Raw genomic sequence first — 21,231 nt, 5'->3', positions numbered from 1 at the left:
CAGTTGAGCCACCCAGGCGCCCCAGAAAATGTAGAAGTCTTTAAAAGAGGAGCTATTTCATTTTCTATATAGCTGTAAGATTTGAATCCGTAAGTTTTTAATAATTTTGTCACTTTCATGTAGAAGCCCTATTGAATGCTAAATAGTAAAACAGTCACAAACAATAAGTTTGTATGGTCATTAGCTTCTTCATTGATTAGAACTCTTAATTTCTTAGAGCAAGAGGACATCTTGAAGATCACCCAGTCAATTTCTCTCAAAACTAATATGAAAACCTAAGAATCTGTCCATGGATTCTATCTCTGGAGGGTCAAGGAAACAAAAATTAAAAATGTTTAATTCTTTTAGAACTCATAGACTCCTAAAAATATGTCCACACACTTCTACATGGAGAAACACTGAATATAAATTCCTTTTTTACATAAGAAAAACAAGCACAGAGATGTTAAACAACTTGCCCAAGATTTGTGAATATTTCATACAGCCAGGAGTGACCGAGCAAGCACTAAAACTCTAGCCTCTAGATCAGTATTTTTATTACATATCAGTTTATAAAGGGGAATTGAAAAATAATTATTTTGACTGTTGGATATAAGTCTTTTTACTAGATGAACTGGAAAAGTACTCGAATGATGTATTGCTTGGTTATCCCCAGATTCCCATCATGGGCTAAGTACTCTTCATGCTTCTGTAACACTGCATACTTGGCACCTGTTACAGGTTTCTCGTTTTCTGCTTACTTTGTTTTTCTCTCAACTGTAAGCTGCACTGTATTCATGTTTGTATCCCAATGGCCCAATGCAGTGCCTGAGGCATTGTAGGGGCTTAAGAAAAGGTCATTAAATTGCATCAAGAAAGTAGATTGCTTTAGTCAAGATGATTTTTTTATCCCTTCTGAATTCCTATTATTTTGTAATGAACACCAGAGTTCAACAACTTAACATTTGAGATTCAAGTTTTTATCTTTTTAGAATTCATTTTTAATTGTGGTAAAATACACATAAAATTTGCCTCATAACCATTTTTTTTTAATTTAAATTCAGTTAGCCAACATATAGTACATCATGAGTATCAGATGTAGAGCTCAGTAATTCATCAGTTGCATATATCATAACCCTTTTTAAGTGTACAATTGGGTAGTGTTAAGTGCGTTCACATTGTTGTACAGCCGGTCTCCAAAACTCGTTTTGTAAAACTGAAACTCTGTACCCATTAAACAAATACTTTCCCCTAGCCCCTCACTATCACTATTCTACTTTTTGTGTTTATGAATTTGACTACTCTAGGTATCTCATATAAGTGGAATCATATAGTATTTGTCCTTTTGTGACTGGCTTATTTTACTTAGCATAATGTCCTCAAGGTTCATTCATGTTGTAGCAAGTTTTATCTTAATTAGACAGTGGTGGAGATAGTCATACTCTTTTTTTTATTTCCTACAATTTACTATGTTTGGGGTAAACTATAAATATTTTAGTGAAAATTTTTAGCATTTTATTGTTGTTTTCAGATTTGAGATTGTGTTCCCAATGGCATTTTCTCAGCAATACAAAATCTGTGCTTTTGTTGTATTAAACCTATTGTAGAAATGCTGTTGATAAGAATTGTTTTATGGTACATGTAAAGAAGTTGCTTTTCTCTCCCCTTATGTATTATAGGAGTTGCAGGAGCTGGCCCACTTTTCACTCCTAGTGTAATCAAAGCCATGGCTGATATCAATGAAAGGCCTATAATATTTGCATTAAGCAATCCTACAGCAATGGCTGAATGCACGGCTGAAGAAGCATATACACTTACAGAGGTACTAATAATTGTATGAATTGGTTGTGTCTATTGTTTTCCTTCTATTAGCCTTAGTTATACATTCTTGCATAATTCTTTTCATGGTTAACTGTAGAGATTACAGTATGCACCCATGGATCATCAAGTTCTGATATAAACTATTGTGTGTATGGATTCTGGAAAATAATTACTTTATATCTCCATGTTAACACCTTCATGTCTTGTGTGCTATTGTTGTGCTTTTTTTTTTTAAGATTTTATTTATTTGTTTGACACAGAGAACAAGAGAAGGAATACAAGCAGGGGGAGTGGGAGAGGGAGAAGCAGGCTTCCCGTGGAGCAGGGAGCCCGATGCGGGGCTTGATCCCAGGACCCTGGGATCATGACCTGAGCTGAAGGCAGATGCTTGAGGACTGAGCCACCCAGGCACCCCTTGTTGTGCATTTTCATTATATTTTAAATCCCAAAAGATGTTATTGTTTGAAACATAAAATATTCATTTTGATACATTTTAATATCTTTTGTTGCCATTCTGTCCGATCTGTATGTCTGTGCTTTTATCTTGGATCATTTTCCTTCTACCAGAAGAACTTTGCTTGAGTGTGGATCTGATGAATTTCTCTTAATAATCTCTTTATTTTGCCTTCATTTTGAAGGATAGTTTTTCACTGTGCATAGAAGTAAAAGTCAGTAGAGATATTATTCTATTGTTTCCTGACTTCTGTTTTCCTTTTTTTTTAAAGATTTTATTTATTTATTCAACAGAGAGAGACACAGCGAGAGTGGGAACATAAGCAGGGGGAGTGGGAGAGGGAGAAGCAGGCTTCCCACTGAGCAGGGAGCCCGATGTGGGGCTCGATCCCAGGATCTTGACCTGAGCTGAAGGCAGACACTTAACGACTGAGCCACCCAGGCGCCCCATGACTTCTGTTTTCCTTTTGATACATCATTTTGTCTTGGGTTTTGCTACACTGGGCATAGTTGTATTTGTATTTATTCCATCTGGGACTGTAGAGCTCTGTATCTTGATGCCCTCTTTTGTGGTCTGTGTTGGAAATACTTGAGTTGGCTGCGTTCTCTGTCTTCCTCTTGTGGGTCTCCAGTTGTAGAGTGTCAGACGTGTTCACATATCTCATGCATCTCTTACACTACTCTCTGCATATTCCATCCTATTGGCATACTGTGTGGGTCTTTTTTTTTTTTTTAAGATTTTTATTTATTTATTTGTTTATTTGAGAGAGCGAGAGCAGGGGGAGGAGCAGAGAGAGGGACAAGCAGACTCCATGCTGAGCACAGAGCCTGACGCAGGGCTTGATTCCACGACTCTGAGATCATGACCTGAGCTGAAATCAAGAGTTGGACGCTTAACCGACTGAACCGTCCTGGTGCTCCTGCATACTGGATTTTAATCTGGTGATTTTCTTTGGGTTTATCTTCCAGTTGCATATACTCTTTAGCTATGCTAATCTATTGCTAGGGTCTTAATTTTATTATACTTTTCATTTGTAGAATTTTGATTTGACTATTTTTCTAATTAGTGACACAGACTTAAATGGCATATTATAGAAATAATCAGTTTTTTTTTTAAAGATTTTATTTATTTATTCATGAGAGAGAGAGAGAGAGAGGCAGAGGCAGAGGGAGAAGCAGGCTCCCCGCAGAGCAGGGAGCCCAATGCGGGACTCGATCCCAGGACCCTGGGATCATGACCTGAGCTGAAGGCAGACACTTAACCGACTGAGCCACCCAGGCGTCCCTAGAAATAATCAATTCTGCTTCCTTGCCCTCACATTTAATAAAACAATTCTTTTTACTCTTCAAACATATCTTCATCATTGGTGTTTGTCTTTAGGAAGGTCATTGTTTTCAGTCATCTGACAGCTATCAGGAACAAGTTTTTACTTTCATCCAAATCTTTAAGATTTAGTTCTTTTGGGGTGCCTGGGTGGCTCAGTCGTTAAGCGTCTGCCTTCGGCTCAGGTCATGATCCCGGGGTCCTGGGATCGAGTCCCGCATCAGGCTCCGTGCTCCGCGGGAAGCCTGCTTCTCCCTCTCCCACTCCCCCTGCTTGTGTTCCTGCTCTCGCTCTCTCTCTCTCTGTCAAATAAAAAAATCTTAAAAAAAAAAACCACATTTATTTCTTTTGAATTCTTTGAGACTGCCATAGGGTTATATACCAATTACAAGTATCTGCTCATATACCATTAGGACAGGTGGGTTTTTTCCTACTGTTCTGTAGGGATATATTTTTAATCTCTACAATGTAACCACATTCTGTATTGTTCTTGTAAGTGATCTTTAAGTGGCCCCAGGAAGTAATATTTAAAGGCTCATTTACAGTGATACCCAGCAGGAATAATTATTAGGTCATGTACTTCAGAATAGGTAACAAATCTGTGATAAATGTTTTTGTCCCCACTCTATTAAAAACATCTTTTATTATGGAAAATTCCGAACATACACAGAGGTAGAAGAGCCTAATCAACTCCCATATGCCAGTACCAGGTGCACTAATTATCACCTCTTCATCAATCTTGTTCCTTCTACATCCTACCCATCCTGGGTTATTTTGAAACAGATCTCAAGACATCATATCGTTTCATTATAAATATTATAGTGTATCTCTCAAAAGTTAAGAGTTCTTTTAAAGATATAATCACAGTATCATTATCACACCTCACAATTTTTAGCAGTGTTTTTAGAATACTTATTTCATCTTTCTGCCTAGCTTATAGTTCTCTGCTAAAATATTCTATCTTGTTATTTAATTTCTGAAATATATGAATTATGATTAAAGTTAATGTCTGATAGCAAGAAATACTGTACTCTCTGGGAGTCCATTTCTATTATCTGTCTTTCTTTTTCTTGGTTATGCCATCTTGTATTTTTGTAAGCCTAGTTTTATTTTTGTTTTTTGTTTCCTTGTCGAATGCTAGATGGTATGGGTGAAAAATTGTAGCAGTAATTTGAGGCTCTGGATGAAGGGGTCTTCCCTTTTCCTCTGGTGGGTATTGGTCTGGAGCAGCTCACCATAATCTAACCAGGATGCAGTCCTTGGGGTGCCTGCTCTTTTTCCAGTTTACCCTTTCTCCCAGTGTGTATCCCTTTTGGCATGAATCAAAAGTCCTGGGGTATTTATTAGCACCCATCATCCCCAGCAGCCCCTGAACTTTACTTTTCTCTCTGTGTCATTGTGAGGCTCCTGAAAGCTTTGTTGCTCAGGTTCTCGGCCACAGATACTGCTTTTGAAGTCCGCAGTCACCTTGAGGGGGAAAGCTTCAAGTGCTGGGCTCGCATACCTTGTTTTCCTGTTCTTCTGCATCTCCCACACCCGAGCTCTCACTATCTTAATAGCACTGCTGCTTTCTTAACAGATATTTTTAATATATTTTATCCAGTTTCTCTCATGTTATCAGAGGGAGAATTGGTGTGAAACAGCCTAGATCATTGCCAAAGCAGAACCTTCTCAGAACTTTCCAGACTGAGTATTCATGCTCCTTATGTCTTTAGCGTTCTTTTTTTCTCACTGCCAAAAAATTTATTTTGATAACATACATGCCCTCTAAATTCCTTTCGCTTCATATTGCCACTCAGTTTAGTCAAAGTAAATTCTCCTGACTATTGGTTTCCAACAGTTATAGTAATCACTGAAACTTCTAATAGTTATTGAAATATTTTTCTTTGAAATCATCCACAAAATCAGCATCCAGATATCAAAAAAGTAAATAAATAAAAATCAGTCTCTTTAGTATACTGTCTTTCTTTTTACAAAGTAGGGTATCCTGTTTACCAGTCTTTACTACTTAAAACTAGTGGTTATTGTGCCTCCAAATTAATTAGTCTTATACAACAACTGATAAATATACTCAACGTATCAGTGGGTTTTGGCATTTTAGAAATATAAAAAATGTAAATGTTTTGGGCAGTAGTAGTATATCACTAGAAGACTGCCCAAACATTTAAGAATTTTATTTTTTGAATAAATACTATTATAAGAGCTGTGCATTATTAGAATGAATAAAAATCCTCCAAGGAGACTAGTTTGATATGTTGTATTCCATCAATTCTAATATGCAAATTTTTTCTCAATATTGTATTACCTCCTAAAAATGATAAAAAATCATTGTGTCATAGTTTAATTTTACATAAATTCCTTCTTAGTGTTATATAAAATAATGGTATAAATCATGTATTTGCAGTCACCTCTTAAATTTTTAGTGCCCTTTTGTTTTCAGTAGAGAGAAGTCTTGGTGTTACTCTAACACCCTCTGCTTCTTAGTGAGAAAAATACTTTTTTTAATTCTTGAACTTCAGAATGAGAACACTTGGTTATCATTGAGATCCAGCCACATTTAAACTATAGATTGACTATGAAAGAAAAAAAAAATAGCCTGAAGAAGATGAACTGCTGTAGAATCTTGCCATTCTAGAGAAGATACCCAAGGTCTTTCTAAATCTCCAAATTTACTGATATCATTAGAATGTAACATTTTTCCTATAAAGAGCTTATATTGTATAAGCCATTTTATAAAGCTATTAAAATTAGTGGTATCACAAAAATAATGTATCTTATTATAAGCATTATCATTGTAATGATATATGGCATTAACCATGAACTGACTTTAATCTTCAAAGAAACACAATTTCATCACAAGTGGAACCATGCTTAGAACAGGCAGAGAATGATCATAGCTCTCTGTAGAAAATGATACAGCCACCTGACATTGCAGCTTCAGGATAGTCACCTGGGCCCAGCACTAGCATAGGTAGATAGCTTCTACACTTTGTGTCACTTTGAAACTGAAAGTATGTCTGTAAAAGTAATAATTAATATACATTGTAGACCTTCATTGGTCCAAAGGGTCAAATTGTTGAGTGTTAAATCCACTAATGCCAAGGATCCACTGTACTTCAAAGAATAATCAGCCTTGGTATAATACACATTTTTAGATTTAGAGAAAAGAAGACAAAGCATTGTCTAAACAATTATTATTCTGTCCAGTGTTCAGGTGCTATGTCAGTTTGTCCATCCTACTGTGTGGAGATAGTTCAGTTTTCTGTAAACCATCTCTTAATCCAGGTAGCTGTTTAAACATGACTTACTTTTGGGGTGCCTGGGTGGCTCAGTTAAGCTTCATTTCAGCTTGGGTCATGATCTCAGGGTTGTGGGACTGAGCCCAGTTCGGGCTCTGTGCTTAGTGTGGAGTCTGCTTGAGACTGGCTTTCCCTCTCCCTTTGCCCCTCCCCCCCACTCGCTCTCTCTCTCCCTCTGAAATACATAAATAAATCTTTAAAAAAAATAAAAATTAAAAAATAAATAAACATAAGTTACTTTAGTCATACCTCGAGTATTCCAAGATAGATTATCCTGTTTGAGAACTACTGTTTTCTTGCTCTTTGTGTTTTTTTGCCAAGGAGGAGTGGAACAGATGGGATTTGTGGCAGGGAAATGATATTCAGAGGATTTATAGGGGCACCTGGGTGGCTCAGTTGGTTAAGCATCTGCCTTTGGCTCAGGTCATGATCCCGGGGTCCTGGGATTGAGCCCTAGGTCCCTGCTCAGCGGTGAGCCTGCTTCTCCCTCTCCCTCTGCTGCTCCCCCAGCTTATGTACTCTCTTGCTCACTCTCTCTCAAATAAATAAAATATTTTTTTAAAAAATAAAGGATTTATAAATTTACTTTCAGGTCCTCTTCAATTTCACAAGTATCTAATTCTCTTAGAAATATTGAATATGGGGGCGCCTGGGTGACTTAGTTGCTTAAGCGTCTGCCTTTGGCTCAGGTCATGATCTCAAGGTCTTGGGATCAAGCCCCGCATGGGGCTCCCTTTTCAGCAGGGAGTCTGCTTCTTCCCCTGATCCTCCCCTGCTGTTGTGCGCTCGCTTGTTTTCTCTCTCTCAAATAAATAAAATCTTTTTAAAAAATATATCGAATATGCTAGTAACATTATATGCCATTGTTGAGCACAGTACTAAAATTGATACAACAAATTTGGAGACTTACTTTTCTTCAACAAGGCAACATGCTGTATTTTTCTGGGGTAATAGTGGGGTTATACCATACATCCGTTGTGTAAACTGCCCGACGGGGGGCATTATGAGCGTAATACAAAGACCATGGACTTTGGAGTTATAAAAAAAAAAAATCTGGATTCAAGTTTAACCTCTACAATTGTGTGACTTTTTACAGAGTACTTGGAAATCTAAGCTGTAGTTTTCTGAGATTCTTTTTTTTTTTATATCAGTGAGATGGAGATGATGATAATCTCATAAGACTTTTTGTGCAGGCTAAACTGAGTTAACACATACCAAGCACCTGGTACAGAGCCAGAAATAGTAGATGTATAGTCAGTGATCACAGTTTAATTTTTGATGTGTTCCCCTTCATTCACAGATGTTTATAGCAATCTTTATTATTCGGGATGCTTTTGTTGGCCCATCTACATTTTAAACTTTTTAAAGGAATGAGAAGCATGAGGTTTTTTAGTTTATTAATGGACAGTTTTCAATTTTATTTGAATGTGTGCTATGCATAAAAACTCATTCTGATAAGAATTTTAATGAAAGGATTATGTTATATAGTAAATTATGCTTGCTCGCAAGTAATATATTGGTCTTTTTTAGTACAGGATTTAATTTTGTTTTGATTCACCTCAGTGTTAGTCCACATTAAGTTACAAATTGAGGTTATTTCATTTCTTAACAGGGAAGGTGTTTGTTTGCCAGTGGCAGTCCATTTGAGCCAGTGAAACTCAGTGACGGGCAACTCTTTACACCAGGCCAAGGAAACAATGTGTATATTTTTCCAGGTAAGTGCCACCATTATTTATGTTAAAGAGTATTTGTTAATTACGTTAAACTACTTAATGAAATTACGTAGAATTTAAGGTTAAAATGAACAATAGTATTTATAGAATTTTGGTATGTATGTCTAGGGAAACTCAAGGAATTCAGCAAATCCAACTTGCTTTATTTTCCCTATAAATGTTTTTATTCATCTTTTTCATTAAACTTGTTTTTATTATAGAAATAATGTAGTATATGGTATATAAAAGTGTAAAAAGAACAGAATGTTATAAAATTATTTAATCCTCTTTATCTCTGTCTTCAGTACCTCCTTTTTTAAAAGTTTTTATTTAAATTCCAGTTAGTGGGGCGCCTGGGTGGCTCAGTCATTAAGCGTCTGCCTTCAGCTCAGGTCATGATCCCAGGGTCCTGGGATCAAGCCCCACATTGGGCTCCCTGCTCAGTCAGGAGCCTGCTTCTCCCTCTCCCAGTCCCCCATTTGTGTTCCCTCTCTAGCTGTCTCTCTCTCTCTGTCAAATAAATAAAATTTTAAAAATCTTTAAATAAATAAATAAATTCCAGTTAGTTAACATACAGTGTAGTATTAGTTTCAGGTGCACAATATAGTGATTCAACACTTCCATACAACACCCAGTGCTCATCAGGACAAGTGCCCACCTTAATCCCCACCACCCACCCCTCCTCTGGGAACCATCAGTTTGTTCTCTATAGTTAAGAGTCTGTTTCTTGGTTTGCCCCTCTCTTTTCCCTTTGCTTGTTTATTTCTTAAATTCCACATATGAGTGAAATCATAGGGTATTTGTCTTTCTCTGACTGACTTATTTCGCTGAGGATAATACTCTCTAGCTCCATCCATGTTGTCCCAAATGGCAAGATTTCATTTTTTTTTTTCACGGCCGAGTAATATTACATTGTGTGTGTGTGTATATATATATATATATATACACCACATCTTTTTTTTTTAAGATTTTATTTATTTGTTTGACAGAGAAAGATAGCAAGAAAGGGAACACAAGCAAGGGGAGTGGGAGAGGGAGAAGGAGGCTCCCCACTGAGCAGGGAGCCTGATGCGGGGCTAGAATCCAAAATGCTGGGATCATGACCTGAGCCGAAGGCAGACGCTTAATGACTGAGCCACCCAGGTGCCCTATAGCACATCTTTATCCATTTATCAGTCGATAGGCAACCTACAGAATGGGAGAAGATATTTGCAAATTACCTATCTGATAAAGCATTAGTATCCAAAATATATAAAGAACTTATAAAACTCAACACCCCAAACCCAAATAATCCAATTAAAATATCGGCAAAAGACATAAATCAGACATTTTTCCAAAGAAGACATACAGATGGCCAATGGGTACATGAAAAGATGGTCATCATCACTGATCATCAGGGAAATAAAGTCAAAACCATAATGAGATACTGTTACCTCACACCCATCAGAATGGCTAAAATCAGTAACACAAGAAACAGTAGGTGTTGGTGAGGATGTGGAGAAAGGGGAACCCTCTTGCACTGCTGGTGGGAATACTAACTGGTGCAGCCACTCTGGAGAACAGTATGGAGGTTCCTCAAAAGGTTAAAAATAGAACTACCCTATGATTTAGCAATTGCACTACTAGGTATTTACCCAAAGAATACAAAAATACTAATTCAAAGGGATACATGCACCCTGATGTTTATAGCAGCATTATCTACAATAGCCAAACTATGGAAACAGCCCAGTGTCCCACTTGGTACCTCCTTACTATACTTCTCAGCTATAACCACTGTCAGTGGTTTGCTTTGAGTTTTTCTGATGGTTTACCATCATGACTGATATACTTATCTTCCCTTATCTTGATTCTGGCTGTAGACTATATGTACGAACTTCCCACTATTCAATATAATAGTGTACATGTACCTCCTAATACCTTGCTTCTCTACCTTTCAATTTGTGTTACTATTTTTAGTTTTCCTAGTAGGTACCTTTATTTTTTATATAACATATCTAAACTGTTGATAGCAACTTATGACAGTTTTTATTAGCTTGCCACTGTTGAAAAATCTGGTATTTAGCTTTATTTGTTCTTATTCCATCTCTCAATTTTGGTTAGTCAATATTTCTACATTGTAGAGAGGGTTTTTGGACATGTACGTTGTGCTCTATTATTTTCTGTGCTTTGTCTATGGATTGATTCCAAAATTACATGATTATATATTATTTATATCTAAACAGGAGTATGATTTGATAAATGTAGAATATGTAATTCTATATTACAAAATTTTTATAAAACTCAAAGTAAAAGTCTTTCAAGTATCAAGTGTAGTGAATCTTTCTTTAATTTCTTCATTTCTTCTGGATCCTGCTCCACAGCAGACTACTTTTTCTTTTTTTAAGATTTATTTATTTATTTATTTGAAGGAGAGAGAGCATGAGTGCATATCAGGGGAGGAGCAGAGGGAGAGAATCCCAAGCAGACTCTCTGCTGAGCAGGGAGCCTGATGCGGTGCTCAGTCTCATAACTCCGAGATCATGACCTGAGCTGAAACCAAGAGTCACATGCTTAACTGACTGAACCACCCAGCCGCCCCGCACAGCAGACTACTTCTTGTGACCCATGTTGTTCTCTCTCATGCATATGTGCCATTTCTGTCTTGGTGCTATTCCTCTCTATCTTGGTCTCATTTTTCTGGAGCACATCTTTTGAAAAAGTGTTTTTATTAAGCATGGATGAAAACTTCCTGAGTTTTCACATATCTTAAAAACGTCTTTATTTTGTCTTCTCACTTGATAGTTTGGTTGGGTAGAGATTTGTAGATTGAACACCCATTCCCGCAGATCTTTGAAAATATTTCTCCACTTTTAGTGTTGCTGTGAGAAATCTGATGTCATTGAGATTCTCATTTCCTTATCCATGCTAGCTTTTTCTCCCTAAAAATACTTAAATTTTTCTCTTTATCTTTAGATTTCCAAAAGGTTACTAGGATGCATCCAGGTTTGGGCTTATTTCCATTTACTATGCATATCTGTGGGGGGGCCAGGTCACTGTATCTTCTTTTCCAAAGGATTTTTATAACTTTTTTTTTCTCATTTCTTTCCTTCCATTATTTCTGTTTTTCTCTTACAGAACTTATGTTAGACCATGGTCAAATACCTCTGTTGTCCTTGACTTGTAAATTATATTTCACATTTTCAACTCTGCCTTTTTTTATTCTGTAATGTGGGGGAGTTCTGTGGCATTCATTCATTCATCTGTTTTTTAGCACTTTCAGTGTACTTTTCAGAAGTCTTTTTTTATGCGGTGCCTGGCTGGCTCAGTGCATAGAATATGCGACTCTTGATCTCAGGGCTGTGAATTCAAGCCCCATATGTGGGCGTGAAGCCTACTTAAAGTAAAAACTAGAAACAACAAAAAAGTCTTTTTCTTAATTATAAAAATTTTCAAACATACACAAAAGCAGAGAGAAGAATGAAGTCCCATGTTCCAGTCTCCCACATTTCAGCAGTTACTAACATGTAACCATATTTTCCTACCCATTCCTTCCTCACTGGGTTATTTTAAAGCAAATCAGAGACATCATATAATTTCATTTATAACTACTTCAGTATGTATCTCTAAAAAAGTAATTTTTTAAATTAAACATAACCATAATACTCATATCATACCACATGAAATTAACATTTGCTTAATATCACATATCATCAGTTCAGTAGGCTCAAATACTATTTTTTTTATTCCCAATACCTTTATCTTATCTTAAAGCCACACATTTTTCATAGCCACTTTTATTTTTTTTTTAAAGGTTGCAGGATCCTTTTGAGTTTCTTCTGAGAGCTAAGATTCTTTTAAATATTTCTTCCTTTGTGCTGTTCATTTTCTGTAAATTTCTGGTGATCCTTAATTGTCCATTCATTTTAATGAAAGACTGTTGGATTTGGCCTGAACTTCTTTTGTCTTCTTGTGGGCCTCTCCCTGAAGAGCTGACGGTAGGCTCTAACTCAGATTTCATGACAGGTAGATTTTTAGTGTACATAGGCTAGGATCAAGCTAGCACGTTATAACTGTTGTCAAAGTAAAGAAGACTTTTAGCCTGTGAATATCCCAGTGCTTTTGTGTATGAATTTTCCTCCTTTTTCCTCCCATGTAGCCGTTTCATGTCTAGAAGTGCTTCGCTCTTGAGACCTAGTGTCTGTAATAGGAACTCTCCCATCACCAGTGATCTCTTTCTAGAACTTGATAATGTTCAAAATCAATCTATTCTATCCAACAATATTTCTGTGGCATAAAGGCATAACAGCATGGAAAAGAATACTTTTCTGCTGATTTTAACAAAGTCATTTTCTGTATCTTATTTGACGAATAAGGAACTTGGCAATTGATTGTTTTTATACAACACTACAAAGTCCTGTAACTTTATTATTAACCATTACCAGCACTATACATATAGATGTAAAAATGACTTGGTAGTAGAGGTAAAAATGGACTTTAAAGCAGGAGGCCAAAAGTCTGTTGATTAAAAAAAAATGTAAGGCTCTGATAATGTTTGAATTACCTGGTCCAGCAATTATAACTGGGTGAAGTAACAACAAAAATAAAGCCTTAAAAGGGTCCAAAGGCTAAAAAGATACTGACTAACAAAATCCTCAGGAATTCTGGATCAAGAGTAGGGAGAGGACTAGAGCTCAGAAAACCAGCATGTGAAGGACTTTTGCACTGCAAGTATTCTCAGCAAGAAGTGGCTGAGCAGTAAAACCATGCTTTTCCTGGAAGGAGGGCAAGCATTAGAGTCTGGCATCTGCCAAGAATGGAGTTCTACGTGAACCACTAGTGGGCTGAAACCCTAAAGGCTGTAGCTTGGAATATGGGTATAGTTTGCACTGTCACGCGGATAATCTAGAAGACCTCAAGCCTTTGTTCTGGCTTACTAGCATCCACAAGTGACTTGCAGAAGCGAACAGAAATCTTTTGTGGAACAAGATAACACTATCCTTTTCTTCAAATTACTTTCACAAATTTTGAAATACACCCCCAGTTGAAAAATAAAAAATAAAGACACACATACAGAGACAAGACAGCAGAAGCCAAAAGTATCAGAAACAACAAGAAAACTCTGGAATTCTAGATATCAAACAGATGCTATGAAACAAATATGCTATTGTGTTTATGGAAATAAAAGCCAAGCTTGAAAGATTCAGCCAAGGAACGCTAAATTGTAGAATTGAAAAATAAAATAAATTTAAGAACTCAGTGAATGAGGCTTATAGCAGATTAGACTAAAGAGAATTAAACTGTAAGGTCAGAGAAAATTAGCCAGAGACCAAAAAGAAAAATATAGAAAAACAGATATATACCTTTAATTGATATACTTTATTGTATAGTCCCAGAAGATGAGCATGAGAATGAAGCAGAGGCAATATTTGTAGGCTTCGTGGCTGAGAATTTCTTAGAACCTGATCAATGACGTCAATACACAATATTGACGTGAAACCCATGTGGGATAAATAAAAGGAAGGCCACATCTAGGAACATCGTTGTGAGGCTTCAGCAAAAAACAACAAAGAGAAGACTATGAATGCAGCCAGAGCGAAAAGATTTTGTGGGAGGGTAAATTAGAGATTGCCATGGAGTTTTCATAAGGGTGCATGTTACAAATTTTAGGATAACCACTAGACTAGAAAAACTTACCAACTATGGTGAGAGAATGTTGGGGGAGTAAATGAAATGATTAAAAAAAAAATTCCAACAGTCAAGAGTGAAGAGGAAAGGAAGGAACATGAAATAGACAAGACAAATATAAGAGGACAATAGATTTTGCCCCAAACATTTAAGCAACTATATTAACTGTAGATGGAACAAATGCTCTACTTTCTGAAATATATATATTATCTAGAGGCTGGATTAAAATAAGGAATCTATTAACCACCTGATTTCCTTCTCATCCTTGATTAAGTGGATAACTGTATTGCCCCACTCTGGCCAAAGACTGTTGGGATACTCTTTGAATGCTGTAAAACTGAGACTTTCTAGACTGGAAGACACCAGACAAAGTTGAGGAAGGAGGTGCCAAAAAGTAGGCTGATTGAAAGCCAAGTCACCACAGTGATGCTCAGAGTGGGCAAGCCCCCTCCTCATGCTCATGGCTACCAGTCATTCTTTTAGTTCCTAACCCTTACATATGAAAAACACTCAAAGATTACTGGTCAGCTAAGGTAAGTCTCTTATATGAACAATTTATCTCATAAAAGAGACTAAAATAAACAAGTTAAAAAGCCGTTTAGGAAGAAGCAGGGGTTAGGTGGGGAGAAGGAAAGTTTAAAAATTATCAATATCCTCATGGAGACAAAAATATTATGTTCCAGAAACAAGACAGAATTTTTTTTAATTAGAAAACAAAAATGAGCTCTTGAAAATGAAAAGTTTGATAGCAGAAGGATTATTTAAAAAAAAAAAAAAGCTGGGGAAATCACCTAAAAAACAAGCAGAGAACAAGGGATGGAAAACAAAAGAAGAACATTAGAGGACTAGTCCAGAAAGTACAATATCAGAAAACAATTGTAGAGGGAGAGAACAGATAAGTGGAAGGAAGAAAACTGTCAAAGACTTCATGAACATTTCCCCAAACTGAAAGACCCAAGTTTCTAGATAGGAAGGGCCTCCCACTGAGTGCCAGATGTGGTATGTGAAAGTCATGCACCTCAAGGCACATCACTGGGAAACTGCAGAATATTCGGTACGAAAAAGGATCCTAATACTTCCAGAGATGCAGTGAAAAGATAATCACCGAAAAGGATCTGGAATCAAATTGGCACTGATTTCTCACCAACAATGCTGGCAGCTAGAAGATATTGAAATAATGCCTCACAATTCTGAAGGGAAATTATTTCCAAACTAGAATTCTAAACCCAAACTATCAAATAAGTGGAAAGTAGTAAAAAAAAAGGGGGGGGTGGTAAAGGGGAGCATCTTCAGAAAAGGAACTGAAAGGGGGGCACTACAGGAAATCGTGTCCTACCAGAAAAAGAGAGAAACAAAAAGCTAGGAAGAGGTGGGATTTAGGAAGTGAACTCAGAAAGAAACCAAGGGAATCCCCATGAACATGAGGGATTTTCCAGGATGACTGATCCAGATCTGGGATGGAGAGTAGCTGCACCAGATGGTAGCGGTGGCAGTTTCTTCTAGAGGACGAAGGAAGAGAGTACGTGAGGTGACTGAGATACCGGATGATTCAGGCAATCGAATGAGTGTTTCAGTGTGAAATAATTTAAACAAGGAGAACAGGAGAGTAACTTCAGGGAAAACCAAAAGTTATGCAGAAGGGGAGAACTAGTCATGACACGGTGTTAATAATGGCTCTGCTGTGGGGCGCCTGGGTGGCTCAGTCGGTTAAGCGACTGCCTTCGGCTCAGGTCATGATCCTGGAGTCCCAGGATCGAGTCCCGCATCGGGGTCCCTGCTCGGCGGGGAGTCTGCTTCTCCCTCTGACCCTCCTCCCGCTCATGCTCTCTGTCTCTCATTCTCTCTCTCTCTCAAATAAATAAATAAAATCTTAAAAAAAAAAAAATGGCTCTGCTGTGAGTAACACTCATGAAGCCATAATAATATAAACGTTGACTACTGATTGATTCAGCCAAAGTGGTGCTCTAACCATACTGGAAGAAGGGACGAGGCTGGAAATGTGAAAGAAAGCCAAGTACTTATTTCCTACAGGACGTCAATCAGGAGACATACAAGCAAGCTGTTAGAGAGAAATATAAAAATAATCAGCTAGAAGAATTGAAAGTAGCTGCTTCTACAGAGCAAGAAGTGGAAGGGTTAAAGGTGGGCTGGGAATTGATGTTTCTTGTAACAAGTGTTGATGAATTGTATGCATTGCAATTTTGCTAATTGTAAAAACTAAATTGAGAAAAACATTTCATATTTCTAAAGTTATTCTAGGAGATAAGAATTGTAACAGTTAACTAAGATCATTTGATTTTCACTCTCAGATTTCTGTTTTCTCTTGGCTGCTTTGTTTGAGGGGGGTGGCTGTCTGGGGGGTAGTGTTACCATTAACTTGCTTTAAGTCTAGGAATTTATTTGGTTCCTTTCATAATTTGAAAAGTGACCTTACTAAATAAACTATTTAAAATGTTTCGTAGGTGTGGCTTTAGCTGTTATTCTCTGTAACACCCGGCATATTAGTGACCATGTTTTCCTAGAAGCTGCAAAGGTAAATGTTTTAAATATTGTTTGGCTCTTTTATCAGGATGAATTATAAAGATGAGTGGATTTTAATTAAAAGCAGAGAGAGAAAAGGGGTTAAATCTGCCTTATGAATGGAAAGGAAGTTACTCATCTGTTGCTTTTTTGATTTGGCTATCTACTTTTACATAAAACTAATTTTTTATCATGATTTTTCAAATGTTTGAATGTTAAGCTATGAATCCTCTCATATATATAACACATACTGTACCTGTTGTGTATATATATATCTGAAGGTAATATATTATGACAGCATAGATAAAATGTAACACCTTCGGGCGCCTGGGTGACTCAGTCGTTAAGCGTCTGCCTTCGGCTCAGGCCATGATCCCAGGGTCCTGGGATCGAGCCCCACATCGGGCTCCCTGCTCCACGGGAAGCCTGCTTCTCCCTCTCCCACTCCCCCTGCTTGTGTCCCCTCTCTCGCTGTGTCTCTCTCTGTCAAATAAATAAATAAAATCTTTAAAAAAAAAAAAAGTAACACCTTCATTTTTTTAGTGGACAAATACTGGTTTATTTGGAGTGGGCTGGTCTGAGCGCCAGACTATAATATGAGTTTTGAAGAACTCACATTAATACAGATTTTAATGTTTCTTTTCTTTTTTTTTCTTTTTTTTTTTTATGTTAAAACAAGGCATCTTTAATGTTTATTTTCATAGTAACTGATGTAATTATGCCAAACTTTGTAGGTATTAAGTAGAATATGTCAATAAACCTTTCAGTCTGGTTATTTCTTGTTTAGTGGTGAACAGTTTTAATCTCTGCAGTGCTTTAAGCATATTCCTGCTAAAAATAAGAATTATGTTACCTGTATTTTCTCCTCCCCAAACCCCTTTTCCATTTTATTAGGTCCTTATTCTGTGTTATTTAAACAATCAAAAATAAAATGGGGAGGGTATGTGCTCTGGTAAGTGCTGTGAGTTGTGCAAGGCTGTTGAATCTCAGATCTGTACCTCTGAAACAGCTAATGCAATATATGTTAAGAAAAAAAAAAAGAAGAAGATAGCAGGAGGGGAAGAATGAAGTGGGGGATATCGGAGGGGTAGACGAACCATGAGAGACGATGGACTCTGAAAAACAAACTGAGGGTTCTAGAGGGGAGGGGGGTGGGAGGATGGGTTAGCCTGGTGATGGGTATTAAAGAGGGCACGTATTGCATGGAGCACTGGGTGTTATGCACAATGAATCATGGAACACTACATCTAAAACTAATGATGTAATGTATGGGGATTAACATAACAATAAAAAATTTTAAAAATAAAATAAAATGCTGTTTTTCCCTTCAGGCTCTGGCAAATCAATTGACAGATAAAGAGCTAGCTCAAGGGAGACTTTACCCACCACTTGCTGATATTCAGGAAGTTTCTATTAACATTGCTATTAAAGTAAGTATTAATTTATACCTCTTCACATAAGTTTTAATGATGTTTCCTCAAGTAACACAAGTTTATTAGAGAGAAGTTTGAAATATTTCAAAGGTGCAAAGAAATTTTAGATCACCCATTTTCTTACTACCAAAATATAACCCACAATATTTTCTTTTAGGATTTATTTATTTATTTGAGAGAGAGAAAGATAGCAGGGGGAGGGGCAGAGGGGGAGGGAGAGAATCTCAGGCAGACTCCCCGCTGAGCAGGGAGCCCAATGCGGGGCTTGATCCCAGGACCCCAAGATCATGACCTGAGCCAAAGACAGACACTTAACCGACTGAGCCACCCAGGTGCCCCTGGGGGGCACCCACGCACCCTTAAAATTATTGTGGTATGTGGGTGCCTGGCTGGTTCAATCAGTAGAGAGTGCAACTTGATCTAGGAGTTGTAAGTTGATGTAAAGATTACTCAAAAATAAAATCTTAAATAATAATTATTGTGGTATGTATAATGTGTATTATTTGAAACTATATGTTTCCCATTATTATGGTTTTTCAGTATTTTCATATCTGTTTAAATTGTGCATTCTTTAGGATGAATTTTTCTATCAATTTTTTAAATTCAAAGAAAACCCTGCATCTATGTATGAAACTATCAGACTTATAAATTAATGAAATTGAGTCTTGGGGACTGGCTCTTCCCTCCCCACCAGTACCTCTTCCCACTCAGCGCAGTCTGTTTCTTTTTGTAAGTCAAAATAATTTTGTTGTTTTCTTCTCTAAATGTCGTATGTTGCTTAATACTTATTTTCCTAGATATTTAAAATTTTTTTGTTCTTTTTTTTTAAATTTAATTTAACTTTATTATGTTGTATTAGTCACCATACAGTACATCATTAGTTTTTGATGTAGTGTTCCATGATTCATTGTTTTCTAAAATTTTTTTGTTCTTTATAATAAATGAAGATTTTTCTTTCCATATTTGTTTCCTCACTTATCGTTTCTGGCATATAGGGGAGGTATTAATTTTTATGAATTTACTTGATAACTAGTTTGTTGAGCAATCTTAACTCTTTTAATTAACTCTTTTGGAATTTTGAGTTTTGAATCATTTGCAAGTAATTTTTTTCTTCATTTTTTATGTATTGCTCTTTTTTTCCCCTTTAAGAGGAGTTTTAAGCAACTTAGTTGATAAGGGCATCCTTGTATTTTAATACTAAATGTGATACTGGCTTTTGGTTGAAATAAATATTTTTTTATCTTTTTAAAGAAGTAATCTTCATCCCTAGTTTACTAAAATTTTCTTAAACATCAGGATTAGATGTAGAATTTATCAACCACATTTTCGACTGTATGTTGATGATCATAAAATTTTTACCCCTTTGACTATAAATATTGTTGCATTATTTTAACACTCATAAACTAAATAAAGATTGGGAATTAGAGGATGATATATTTAAGAAGTAATAGCCAGGGGCGCCTATGTGGCTCAGTCAGTTTGGTTGAGCATCCGACTCTTAATTTTGGCTCAGGTCATGATCTCAGGGTCATGAGATCAAGCCCCATATCAGGCTCCACACTTGGTGGGGAGTCTGCTTGAGATTCTCTCCCTCTCCTTCTGCCCCTCCCGCCACTCACACACACTCTTGCGTGCTTTCTCTCTCACTCAAATAATCTTAAAAAAAAAAAAAAAAGAAAGAAAGAACAGCCCATCCAGGGGCACCTGACTGGCTCAATCAATGGAGCATGTGACTCTTCATCTTGGAGTTATGAGTTTGAGCCCCATGATGAGTGTAGAGATTACTTTAAAATAAAATAATAATCTTTTTTTTTTTAAAGATTTTATTTATTTATTTGAGACAGAGAGAATGAGAGAGAGAGAGCACATGAGAGGGGTGAGGGTCAGAGGGAGAAGCAGACTCCCTGCCGAGCAGGGAGCCCGATGCGGGACTCGATCCCGAGACTTCAGGATCATGACCTGAGCCGAAGGCAGTCGCTTAACCAACTGAGCCACCCAGGCGCCCCTAAAATAACATCTTAAAAAATAAAAAACAGCCAATCCAGTCGAGCTGGAATCTAAAGTATAGGTAGGAAAATGGCATAAGACAGGATTTGCAAGTTACCTTCAGGCCAGCTTGTACAGACACACAAATGCCAGGCTAAGGAGTCTAAATACCTTACTGTTGCAAAACAACTGAGGATTTTAGAGCCCAGAACTAAGATGAAAAGAGCTCAGTCTTAGATAGACTCATACTACATTTGGGACAGATTTTGGAACATAACAGTCATTTGGGAGGTTACCGGTGTGTCCAGATGAAAGGTCATATGAAATAGAAGGAGATACCTGTGCTTAGGGGTTGGTACAGAGTGTAGCCGCAGGATCATGCCTCTTCTCCCTTCCCCAGGGTAGAGAATTTGCTCCTTCTTCATTGGCTTAAGGTTTTCCTTTTTAGGAGCAAGGGATCAGGAGACTAGGCAGTGCTTTGTTTCTATCCCTCACCCCATCCCACAGCCAGTCAGCATCTCTGATCTCATGCTTTGCCCCAGCCTTTTCTGTGTGTACAAATATGTTTCTTGTAATAGGCTAGAAAATAATTGAAACACATTTTCATCACAAAATACAGTAAGGTTGAGTCCTGGAATGAAAGCTTATTTTTAATAACCTTCATTTTTTGGTTAAATTTTTTTCTTAGAAAGCTGAAATAAACTTTCATAGTGGTCACCAGTTGAAATGGGAATTGGAGGGGCGTCTGGGTGGCTCAGTCGGTTAGGCGACTGCCTTCGGCTCAGGTCATGATCCTGGAGTCCCAGGATCGAGTCCCGTATCGGGCTCCCTGCTCGGCGGGGAGTCTGCTTCTCCCTCTGACCCTCCCCCCCTCATGTGCTCTCTCTCTCTCTCTCTCTCTCTCATTCTCGCTCTCTCAAATGAAAAATAAATAAAATCTTTAAAAAAAAAATGGGAATTGGAGTAGGAAGAGAAAGGCATTAATTGTTTGAATTTTTTAAATCATGCGTTACAGTATTTTTTTTAAGTTAAAATGAAAC

At 37.2% G+C, this 21,231-nt stretch overlaps 1 protein-coding gene across 3 annotated transcripts in view; it reads left to right on the top strand.

Moving 5' to 3' along the window:
- The window catches only part of ME2 (malic enzyme 2), a 74,582-nt gene that overhangs the window by 34,182 nt on the left and 19,169 nt on the right, over window positions 1-21,231 (top strand). For all 3 annotated transcript variants that reach the window (XM_064577585.1, XM_064577584.1, XM_045886692.3), the window contains exons 12-15: window positions 1,659-1,801; window positions 8,489-8,591; window positions 16,715-16,785; window positions 18,104-18,202. In XM_064577585.1, coding sequence (XP_064433655.1) covers window positions 1,659-1,801; window positions 8,489-8,591; window positions 16,715-16,785; window positions 18,104-18,202 — 416 coding nt within the window. The remainder of the gene's footprint in view (window positions 1-1,658; window positions 1,802-8,488; window positions 8,592-16,714; window positions 16,786-18,103; window positions 18,203-21,231) is intronic.

This window comes from Mirounga angustirostris, unplaced genomic scaffold (genome assembly GCF_029215605.1).
Source record: "Mirounga angustirostris isolate CCGP_5_RB_7025 unplaced genomic scaffold, mMirAng1.0.hap1 SCAF_14, whole genome shotgun sequence".
NCBI classification, from domain to species: Eukaryota; Metazoa; Chordata; class Mammalia; order Carnivora; family Phocidae; genus Mirounga; species Mirounga angustirostris.
This window is presented reverse-complemented; position numbering and strand designations above follow the sequence as displayed.